At 39.0% G+C, this 11,598-nt stretch overlaps 1 protein-coding gene across 1 annotated transcript; it reads right to left on the reverse strand.

The window, feature by feature from the left end:
• Positions 1-7,717: 7,717 nt before the first annotated feature.
• Positions 7,718-10,828, reverse strand: ARPC3 (actin-related protein C3). The gene is made up of 5 exons (XM_078583350.1): positions 10,681-10,828; positions 9,475-9,583; positions 8,739-9,008; positions 8,154-8,312; positions 7,718-8,050 (listed from the first exon to the last, which is right to left on the reverse strand). The coding sequence occupies exons 1-4, from the start codon at positions 10,681-10,683 to the stop codon at positions 8,158-8,160; spliced, it is 537 nt and encodes a 178-aa protein (XP_078439476.1). The 5' UTR covers positions 10,684-10,828; the 3' UTR covers positions 7,718-8,050; positions 8,154-8,157.
• Positions 10,829-11,598: the final 770 nt, after the last annotated feature.

Below are 11,598 nucleotides of genomic sequence, written 5' to 3' on the forward strand. Positions count from 1 at the left end.
GCAAGGTGAGGGCAGTCAATCAAGCAAGCATGATTGTATATCCGGTTGAACTGTTCGTAACATTCCAAGGCTCAGTGACCTGTTCTAGAACAGATTTGGCATTTTTGGGGAAATCATCCGTTTGGACTCGCATTTGCTTGCCTTGCTCCATATCCGTTTCCCCTGCCAAAACCCCCATGGTTACGGTTTGAGTTTTTGTTCTTACCTTTACTTTGGTTGGTATTTCCTGGGCTTGCTTGAGTGAGGTTGTCCATTGCTGGGAATTCAGATGACTCCTTGGTGACTTGATGGCGACCGAGCATTGCTTCATGGTCTCGAAGGTGAGAAAGAACTGTTTCCAGTGGCATGGGCACTGCCGCTGCTCGGACAGTGGTGATGACGGGGGCGTATTAAGTGCCCAAACCTCGAAGTAGTGCTCAGACCATCGTTCGCTGGTCGACTCTTCCCCCTGACGCGGAGAGTGCACTACCGATTGATCGGAATTGGGTGATGTAGTCTTCGAGACTTAAACTTCGTTTGGTCTGGGTGTGCAGCTTCCCGAGTAACTCTTGTACTCGTGCTTCTACAGATGAGGCAAAATCTTCCGCTAGTGTGTCCCAGGCAGCCTTGGCTGTTTGGGCTTCGGTTACGCATCCAATGACGCTGTTGGAAGCTAAGAGGGGGAGTGAATTAGCTTATGTACTTTTAATTTGCCTAAATTACTTTTAAGATTCCTTGGATTGTCGCTCACCTTCTTTCTCTCGAACACAAGATTTACTTGGTTCCTCGATCCGCTAGTGATCGAGTCAATCCAAGGCCCCCCCCTTCGAGTCCAAATTAGGACTCAGGATAACCTTACTAAGGATCCTCCCTTGTAAGGCACCCTAACCCAACTCACCAAGTTGCCTCTGTAGAGGAGTCTTCCGATGGTACGTCACGTCCTTGGGTGCACGAGCTTCACCCCCGAATCGCCTTCAAGTAGACCGTCACGAGCTCTTCCTCGTACGTCCACTTCCCTCGTCATCGTCACGTCCTTGGTGCCACCAACGTCACCTCCCTGCCTTCTCGATCTTCAACACCTGTTCAGATTAGTGGAAGAAACGATATACCCCTCCCCGTGATTGATCAAAGGTCAATCACCGCTCTCGATGTATGAATGATCAAACACACTAAGATTCAAATGTGATATCAAGATCAATTCTGAAAACCTGTCTCATAAGTACTTTCAAGATCAACAAATCAATTCCTCTAAATCACTTTCAAAAATAATATCAATCCCTTCACTATCCTTCACAAAATCTCATAAAAATCACCACTAACTCAATGATTGTGGAGGAAACTATCACCCTATTCAGTAAATGAATGAATGATGAAAATCAAAAACTTCCCTTGAGAGTCGAGAAGCACAAGCACACTGATTGCAGGGGAAGAACTTCACAAGAGGGAGCACTTTCTTCTTCAAAGAGGAGCTCAAGAGAGATGGTTTTCAAAGTGGATGCCTCAAACCTTGCTCTGAAGGGGTATTTATAGGGCTAGAGGGATAGAGTGTAATTTTCTGAGAATTTTTAAAAAATTCGAGCTCAAAAGGAGCTGTAATTAATTTTTTATGATCTTTCAAAGTTTTATAGAAAGTTTCCTTAATTAAAAAATTAATTATAGTAATTAATGCTAATTAAAGTAGTTAGGTTTAATATAGGAATTCCAAAAGTCGGAAAAATATGATTTTTTAGAAATGACAAATGAATTTGGAAAGTCAACCGTCGGACCCGACCTTTGGAGTAAATTGAATTTCCTAATTTGATTTATCGGGTCTGAAGTGAATTAAATATAGAAATTTTATTTCTATATTAAAGTGCACATGTGGCGCACTGGTCAAGCGTCACGTTGCCAGGGCGGAGGTCGCGGGTTCGAATCCCGCCCGCCACATTTTTTTTTTCTTTATTTAAACTTTCTCCTCCGGACCGGACCGCAGACTTAACTGGTTAAGTCCGCCCGTCGGGTCCGCCACTAAGGCTAATGGGCTCCGCCCATTTAGGCCTTATTGGGCCCTTTATAACCCAAAATAAATCCAAAAAAATTGATTAATAAACCATTTCTCATTCAATAAAAATTCTTTTAATTTCCTTATTATTATTTTTGACATTTTAAAATATAAATCAATGTTTTAAAGACACTTTAAAACCTAAAACGCCCTTTATATTATTTAAAACATTTTAAAAACATTTAAAAACATTTTCAGAATATTTAAAAAGCATTTTTAATTATACAGAAGATTTTAACAATTTCTTTAACAATTATATTAATAGCTCTTAATATTTTAAACATTTTTTTTAAGCATTCAAAAACCTTTAAAAACCTTTAACTTCAAGGAACTTATTAATTTATAAAGTCATGATTACTATTTTAATTTAATGTACATTAAAACACAAAAACCTCAACAGACGCTTTATGTCATGGACGATAGAAGAAATGCTAGAACGTGCTGGTCATGGTACAACCATTCGTCTTCAAGATCCTCAGCTCTTGGCGGTGGTTCTGCTAAGATGTGAGACATTAGTCGATAAGACTTCAGTGTGGAGATTACCTGGGTTTTCCACACAATGTAGTTTTCTCTGGTCAGCTTAATCCACGGCACCATGGTTGTCAGGATTCTCACTAGACCTTTGCGAGGAGTGATCCTTCTTCGGATCATTGGGGAGTCATCTGGGGATGATGGCTCCGAATCGCTTTCTTCATTGAGATGCATTTCTTCGAACATTGAAACTCCGGCTTTGGCTTTGATACCATGATAGAATTTGGTAGTCTAATCTCAAAAGAAATGGAGAAACATAATAGATTTTGAGAAGAGAAGAGAAACTTAGGAATAGATGAAGAGTATCGTTAGGACGAGACTGAGTTTATGAGGTACAAGTGACTTCCTTCTTATAGAAGTTCAGGGGAGCATTAGGGCGTTAGTGGAGTTAATGTTGTCTTGGGACGAGGCAAGATCACCGTTGTGTCTGCTTGGTGACGAGGCGAGATTGCTGCTGTGGGGGCTGAAGATCTTCGTACTGATGTCGACGAGGGCCTTCTCAAACCTTCTGCTGCATCAGCGACAGACTCGCTATTACTGTGTTCGACACGTGTACTGGGTTCCTTGACATTTCTCTCTCGCTCTCGCTCTCTCTGTCTCTTTCTGCTATTTGTCTGTCTTTCTCTCTGGCTCTAGCTCTCACTCTCGCTCTCTCTCTCTCTGTCTCTTTCTGCTATTTGTCTGTCTTTCTCTCTGGCTCTCGCTCTCACTCTCGCTCTAGCTCTCTCTGTCTCTTTCTGCTATTTGTCTGTCTTTCTCTCTGGCTCTCGCTCTCACTCTCGCTCTCGCTCTCTCTGTCTCTTTCTCCTACAGTCTGTCTTTCTCTCTCTCTCTCTCTATATATATATATATCTCAGTCTCTCTCTCTCTCTCTCTCTCTCTCTGTTTCTCTCTTTTTCTCTCTGTCTCTCTCTCTCTCACACACACAGAAGATGATATTTGTGATGTGAGAACTCTTGAATTCTCAATGGCGCTCAAGAACAAGAGTGGAGATAGAAGGAAAGGAGTAGAGAGAGAGAGACAAGTAGAGAAAGAGAGCAAAAGCTGTATTTAGATCATTTGAATCAACAAACATTTATCAAATGTTGGTTCGTATTTATATTACCATATAATAGTTTCTTATCAACATTTTAATCCGAGCTGTTATAATTGTTATAACGGCTAGAAAGAGATTCATCGTAACCGTCAGTTTGTTAACTATCTAGATGAGATCCTAACCATCTATGTTTGATCCTATCTATATTGAATCCTAGCCGTCTACGTTTGATCCTATATTTAATCCTGTCCGTCTAATCCTCTTTACAAGTATAGGGTACACGTTCAATTCTTACTAGCTAATCTTTTATTAAAAATCCTATTGGAGATCCATTTTGCTGATGTGGCTGCCGAGTTGTTCACTCCTCTTCTTCATCTTTGTCTTCTTCATCCTTAACATGTGAGTCGTTGTCCTCTGAGCTTCTCTACTTCATAACTTTCCACCCTAAAACTAGTCAAAAGTTATTTTCTCTTCGTCATAAAACAAACGAGGAAATATTACCAAGATTTCTTTTGGTGAAATTTTTTTGTTGTATGCGACATAAGAGATTATCAACTTTGCTTGAGGTTAAATTCCAAAATTTTGTGGTAAAATCATTAAGTAACGGTGTAAATTCAATTTGTTTCAGAAATATGGCCTTCTTTACAGTATCAAAAAAAAAGATGGCTAATTTTCATCATTACTTACCAGTTCTTTTTTCTCCTTCTATACTTTATCGCGTGTATTATAGTGTCCTAAATTTAGGATTTATGTCAATTCATTTAAAACAATTCTTCTCAATTTGAAACAAAAAATAACCCTTAGCGATCATTCAATGAAAACCATTCTCATGTGAAATACCCGTATCTTTGTGAAAACTAAAACTAACTTGGGCAACAGTTAAATATTTTCACAGGTTATAAAACATATACAGTTAATAATTCAAAGAAACCCATTCACATGAGAAATATTTATCTTTAAGAAAACAATTCAGGATAACTATAAATCTTTGTTCACATAGGGCATGGAACCAGGTTGAAATTCTAAAGAGATAATAAATATATAATATTTTTATTAGAGGTCGTAAATAGTTTGAAGAGGTTTTGTAGCCATTATAGAGGAACCTAAGATGATTCTCACAGCAGATCAGTATGAATTAAAATGTACTTTTAAAACAAAGCAAAAATACACTTATGATGGAATCATATTATTTTTTGAAATATTCTTCCCTAGTAGAGATCTCTACCCTTTAGATGTATCCAAACAGTCTGCAGTACATTATATCTTCTCGTGGACTTGTAGCTGCATCCAAACTAAGAACTCCTATGATAAGGACTCAAAGTTCATGGTTAAAATACAACCTTCAGTCCACAAGATGTTTTTGGTATATGAGATCTAAGCACCATTTACACAATCGTGGCATGCATTAACCTAGCTGACTGTAATATATAAAAACATCCAGTTATGCATGCTCATCAATGTGAACCTACTATCTCCTCACAGTGTCTCCACACTAATGTTTAAGGGATAAAATAAACCCAAAATACAAGTGAGAGAAGACAATGCTATTATACGCAAATATTTTAACCTCCTCATATATCATACAAATAGGAATGTCCAAGATACATGTCAACGATAAATAATCATCATATCTCAGTGAAATCATAATCAAATTTTTATCAAAAATATCCTTGAACTTTTTTGAAGGATCACACCTACATAATAATAAATATTATTTGTATTAATGATTTCTAAACGTGACATGAAATGGGAGTTTTGCTAGTAGGCCATCTATAATCCCATCAGAATGACAAATTTAGTTAATTATTTATTTTTTATGTTTAGTGTTATTGTGAACTAGTAGTTTCAGTTAGACTTTTGGAAACAATAAATTTGGTATACTTATATATCCATATTCTAAATTCAAGATATTTCTTCAAATGACTTTTATGAAGCCATAAGATAAAATTTCAGAAGAGGAAAAGTGTGAAGTAAACTTTATTGTTACAGAGGATGTGGAATTAATAAGTTAACTATCCAAATTTGATGTCAAGCGTAGTTACCTAAACAGCTTCATTAAGGAGTTAATAGTCAACTTTTTTAATTAAGGCCTGTATGAACAACCCCCATGAAGTGATTAAATTTTGACTCATAAAATAATGTGTATAGCTAGTGATGATTTTTGGGTTCTAGGACTTTGATCTGGATGAAAAAGAAGATTTCTTGCAGCGGAAAACTTGGAACTTCTCCATAATGAAGAGTAATTAGGGACCTAATATTATTTAAATATATTAACAAAAGAATGGATGATCCATATAATACAGGGGACGCTGAGATAAGAAAAATGTGAGGCAAGGAGGTGACAATTATCAACAACACTGAGATGATCCTTATAAATTATAGCTGACAAGAGAGTGACGTGACAGAGTAAGAGAGAATCACACTAAGGATAAAGTGATGATATCAAGTTTGGGGTTTTTGAAAATTAGTTGAAAATGCCCTAACTTGTATGACTGATTAGGGTTTTAAAACTGACCATACCCTGCATCGTCTTAGGTGCGTCAAGTAGATGAGTGATTATGCATACACGGTAACTGATGATATACAGGTTGTGTAACCAAGTTGATACACACTTCGTTGTATATACTAGGGCACGAGATGTAGCTCGGCACCCCACGGGCTTGAGACTCAACCTATCAGTTAGATTAAATCAATCTGACATTAATTTATCTATATGATAATATAATTAATTAATTTTGAAGGCCTATAGAGCTTCATGGGAAAATAACGTCATTAACTGGACTGAGAAATGGACCTAGGGTCACATTCAAATGATCTTTAGGATGTCGGAATATATATTTAAGTTTGGGGTTTTTATGAAAATTACCCACTCAAAGTTAATAGGGGAATGTCCTAGACAAAGTTCACATGGGCCAGAATTGTTCAAGGATTTTCCCCTTCTTCTCCCTTCTCCCCTTAACTCCTCTCCATTCCTCATGAGATCAGGATGGTGTAACACCAATAACAGAGCATGAAGTTGTTTAAGTAATCATGAATATGATTCATACCCAGGTAAATTGATCATTCATTTGTTGATGCTGTTTTGATTCCGTTATGAGTCTTCCGCTGTAGTAATCATTTTTTTTCATCCAAGGTCTTGGAACCCAACAGGTTTATTTGTCTACTCATCTTTGGAAAAAAAAGTTCATAAAAGGACTGAGATTTTTTTGACATAAAATAGAAGCAAAGGATAATGTCTAAATGGCTTAAGGGAACATTATAGCATCAGACAACTCAAGGAGAACCATATGGGTCCTTTGAGAATAAAACAACCAGTATGCCCTCTTCATGTCTTCCTCCAGCATTTTAATTGCCTTATTCTGGAGTTTGGCTACATACAACGTCATTTCAACTTCTTGAGTGTGTTGACTTCTATATTGAACTAGTGTCGATGATAGGACTTTGCTCAATGAATTTCTGGATCAGCAAAGCTTAAATGTATTGCAGTCATTTTCTGTGGATATATGAAGCAAGGGTTTGGCATAGCAATAGACCCAGTGGATTGACCTTGTCTCTGGGTAGTTAGAGCACTGCAGTACAATCAAGAGGCTATAAAGTAAGCTCTCAGTAGGTCGAAGATCTATGTTATCATATATTTTCCATTATGATGTTTTTTATTCCCCTTGAATTTGGCTTTTCAAGTCCAAGTTCTTTCACTTTTACAAATACATCTCCCTTTCTAGACGATCCTAATCAGTATCTGTCTCACCTCCCTCTAACAACTCAAGTTATTACATATTTAGATGATTTCAAATAATTTAGATAACACTACAGGGCACACTGGCACAGGTTTGGCAATAATTTGGCAATTTTAATTTATTTTACTTTTATGATGCCAGTAACACTATGGATTCATGACGGAGAAGTTGACATCCCTTGTAACTGATATGATGTATTGCTATACATTAGATGTTATCATTGATTTACCCCTTTCCATCTTACCAGACATTTAGATAGAACATGACTTATGTATACACAAATGCATGAGACAGGTTCCTTCAAATTCCTTTGATTCTACAGACCATGAACACATAATGTTATTGGCCTCAGGGCAGGACGGACGCGCATGAGCTCACCGGGGTCGAGTAAAGTCAGGCAAAATCGGCATAGATTAGGTGCTATTTAAGGAACATTGTAAGCCCATTGGCAATCTTAATGTTTTAACTTTTTGGATGCTTCAAGCTGCATTAAGGATAGAACTTGAGATGGACAAGAGGAGAGGCGCAGGTTCGGGTGCTGGCTGAGGTCTCTACTGTAGTCCCGGTTGAACTGGGACTAATCTTGAGTTCAAGCTCTTTGGGGGCCCATGGCCATGACCAGCATTTTCTGTCTTTCTCTTTCTAGGTGGGTTTCTCCACTTTGACTCAAATCCTCACCAGCATCAGTTAATCCATCATCGGAAGTCGGCCTACATGTACCTTAGCCTGCAGGAAGCCAGAGAGAGAGCATTAGGTGGGCCTGCCGTGGCGAGTGTGTGGGCCAAGACCATCATTTAAGCTAGAGAAAGAAAGAGAGTGGATTGCATACAGTGTCAACGCGGTGGTGGCGGGATAGTCATGTCCATGAATGTCCTCTTTGCAAAGGCTAGCCACCATTTGTTTGGCATGCCATTTATTCGGTAGGTCCGGCGGAGTAACCTCCCGCTTGTCTCCTCCCTGATCTGCTTCAAGTAATTTCTTAATAGTTCTGCAGACAGGAGGCATTCGTTAGGGATGACAGTAGAGAGAGAAAGAGAGTACATCTCAATCAGGTAATGATTAAGGAGTAATAGAAACAGGATTATCATGAGAAAGCAAGTTTTGTTTCCACATGGGGCAATGCTTCAACAGGGACGAAGTAGCTTGAACTTGGGTTCCTTGCTATTACCAGAGAGAGAATTTTGCATCCCCATCAGGCTATGATGAGAGAGAGAGATCTCAAACTAGGGCATCCAGTACATGAAATCAGATTATGCTAGGAGAGAGAGATTGAGAAGACATCTGAAATTAGGGCCAGAAAATACTGGATAGACGATGATTGGAGGAAGTACCTGAATACCGGTTGCATAACGCGAAGAGAGTTATATAGAGAGAAGGCAAAGAAGAAGGGAAGAGAGAGAAAGAGAGGTCATACCTGCTTCTTTGTTGGACTTCGGAGGAGAGAAGAGACCAGGGAATGGAAAGCCTGGTTCGCCAGGGACAGGTACGGCCTCTAGACCTAGGTTGATGATAGCTTTGGTGCCTTCCGCAAGCGTTCGGCACCCCTCAAGCCGCTTGAGAGCCACGTTGATGTAAAGTGTCAAGTACACAAGCAGCTTATCAGCAGAGCTCTGCACATCGAAGTTCTTAAAGAAGACGTTTGCACGGAAGAAGGTGATGGCCTCATCAACAATGTCTTCTGCACCTGAAAACAATAGAGCTAGTGACGAATCATTGGTTTACGAAAATCATTAAGGAAATTAGATAGACCTTTCTCTTCGCCTCAGGTCAATGGATCTTCTCAATTGGAAGATCTCCCATAAGAAAACATGATCTGATCTAAAAAAACTCTGTAATAATAAAGTCAATATTTTTCTTGTGATCCCTCAATTAGAAGAAAACACAATAGATCACATACACTAACTAAAGTAATATTGAAACAATTCACATTAGTTTATTGGTTCGGCTTTTGACTAACTTACTCCTAGACTTGACATTGGACTTCAATCATTTAGTTTGAAGTCTATATAATTTCTTGTACCACGGTAGATTCCGATACATCTCAATATAGATGTAATGTGCGAACAATTTATAACCGCAGTGACTCATAATGGAAAATTGATAACTTAAAAAAAAAGCTACATTTCAAAATTTCCCAGCACGGAGCATACCCTGCTCAGCAGCTGGAGCGGGCCCCTTGATGTGGGTTTTCAGAGGGAAGAGGGCGCATCCACAAGCTTTTCTGATGCCTTCTTCGTCAACAAAGCTCGAGTGGTACACCTGAAGTAGAATTTTTAAAAAGGGCGATTAAAGAGTAGAATTTTTAAAAAGGGCGATTAAAGACAACACGGAAGAGGTGATATTCCAAGTGGCAATAGATGGGAGATGAAGAGTTATCATATGAGCACAGAAAATTGTGTTCATTGATCGAGGAAAACGACATTCAGAGAGAGAGAGAGGAGAAACAACTAACTCTACGTACTCTAAGATACTCTAAGAAACACTCAATTTCACATTGTTTTGTTGCAGTTTTATTTCAAGGATATGCACCTAAGAAGCATATAATGAGCAAAATGGGCCGAATGACAAAGATACCCTTAGGGGCATAGGATCGAATCACAGGAAAACACCTCAGACAAGTAACTTGTGAAGATAAACGTTAAAAGGATCAAGTATTCACAAACTTGAATTTCTTTCTATGAGACATCTTCTAGAAGAAAGGAGCAAATTTTCCTGACGTTAAAGAAAATATATTCTGAAACTATACCATTGAAGAAGAGATAATAAGTGAAAAGTGACTGAAGAAATATGAAAGAAAAATGGAAGATCTTTTTGATAAAATGAATACGAAAATTCTTGCATGTCCGAAGTCTGTGAATACTTGAAGCCATCAATCATTACCCAGAAAAGATCATAAGTAGCATTTTTAGTGACGGAAACAATGTCCGAATTGATCGCGTAATTAGGCACATAGATCACATTTTACGAGACTCAAACATACGGTAACGTTCAAGTAGAGATCCAAAAACCAATTACTTACATGCTATTTCCCATCCTCAAGTTCTAGAATTTTCTTCCTATCCTTCCTAATCATCAAAATGTCAGAAATATCTCATTTTTCGAGAACAAGTCTATACAAATCCGATAATTTCCACGGAGATCATGAAAAAACCAACACGGCGCCAGTGGAAACATCCACCGCGAGGATCTCTTCTCTGTCGAGTAGGGGAACAAGTAAAAACCAAGAAAAAAACTGGCAACAGGCATGCTCAAACGTGTTTTTGGAGATGAAACACGAGAAATGTTAATATTTGCATGGATCGTTGGATATCACCGGATAAGATTGATCAGCCGAGAGATTAGTTCATCGTACTTACCATTTCTCCTCCTGCGGACCACCGCCGACGATGAGATCCAGACGACGGGCTAGGCGGGGAGTCGCCGTGTTTTTATACGGCTCGATAAAAATTAGCGTGGCGCATCCTCAGCCGTCAGATTACATCCTTCTTAGCCGCCTGATATCTTTCCTAGGATCTCTCTTTCTATCGATCTACTTCTTTTCTCTATCTCTCTCTATGTTACTCTCTGTCTATGTTCCTCTCTGCCTCTCTCTATGTTCCTCTCTCTATGCATTGATCGTGGAGAAAATAGAGAGAGAGAGAGAGAGAGTGATGCATGCTTGGCCAATGTATCTGTTCTATCTGCATGTTAATTTCTGTCTACAATATATTCACAGTACATTTGTCAAACGAGTTTATGTACATGTATAGTTCCGGATCGTCCCAGACGTGGACGATGGACAGAACGGGACGAATTTTGTCCCATCCGACATCCAGAGTAAGTTCAGGAACGAAGGACGGGACGGTTTTTCGTGCAACGATAAAAAAACCGTCCCGTCCAATCATACCGGGATGGTTTTTCATCCCGTCCAGTTCTCGCGGGACGAATTTTCGTCCCGAAATTCGTCCCAGACGAAAAAAAACCCTTTTATATTTTTAATATATTATTATAGATTTTTATAAGTTTTTTCAGGGAAATATGTACAATTAATTCTGAGTGGCGTCAGTATGCACGGTCAAAAAAATACAGGGACCTTGATGCAAATTGTCATAGCGAGGCCACGTGGTGATATCTCAACCGTCGGGTGTGAATCTGGCGGGCTTTTGTCCACATCCGTCCATCCATCGTCCGAGACCTCCGGACAGACGGTTTTTTTCGTCCCACGGGACGAAAACCGTCTTGTCCCACGGAACGAAAACCGTCTCGTCTGGTGGTCCTTGGGGCGAATTTTTGTC

The sequence above is a fragment of the Wolffia australiana genome, chromosome 11 (assembly GCF_029677425.1).
Source record: "Wolffia australiana isolate 7733 chromosome 11, ASM2967742v1".
NCBI lineage: Eukaryota > Viridiplantae > Streptophyta > Magnoliopsida > Alismatales > Araceae > Wolffia > Wolffia australiana.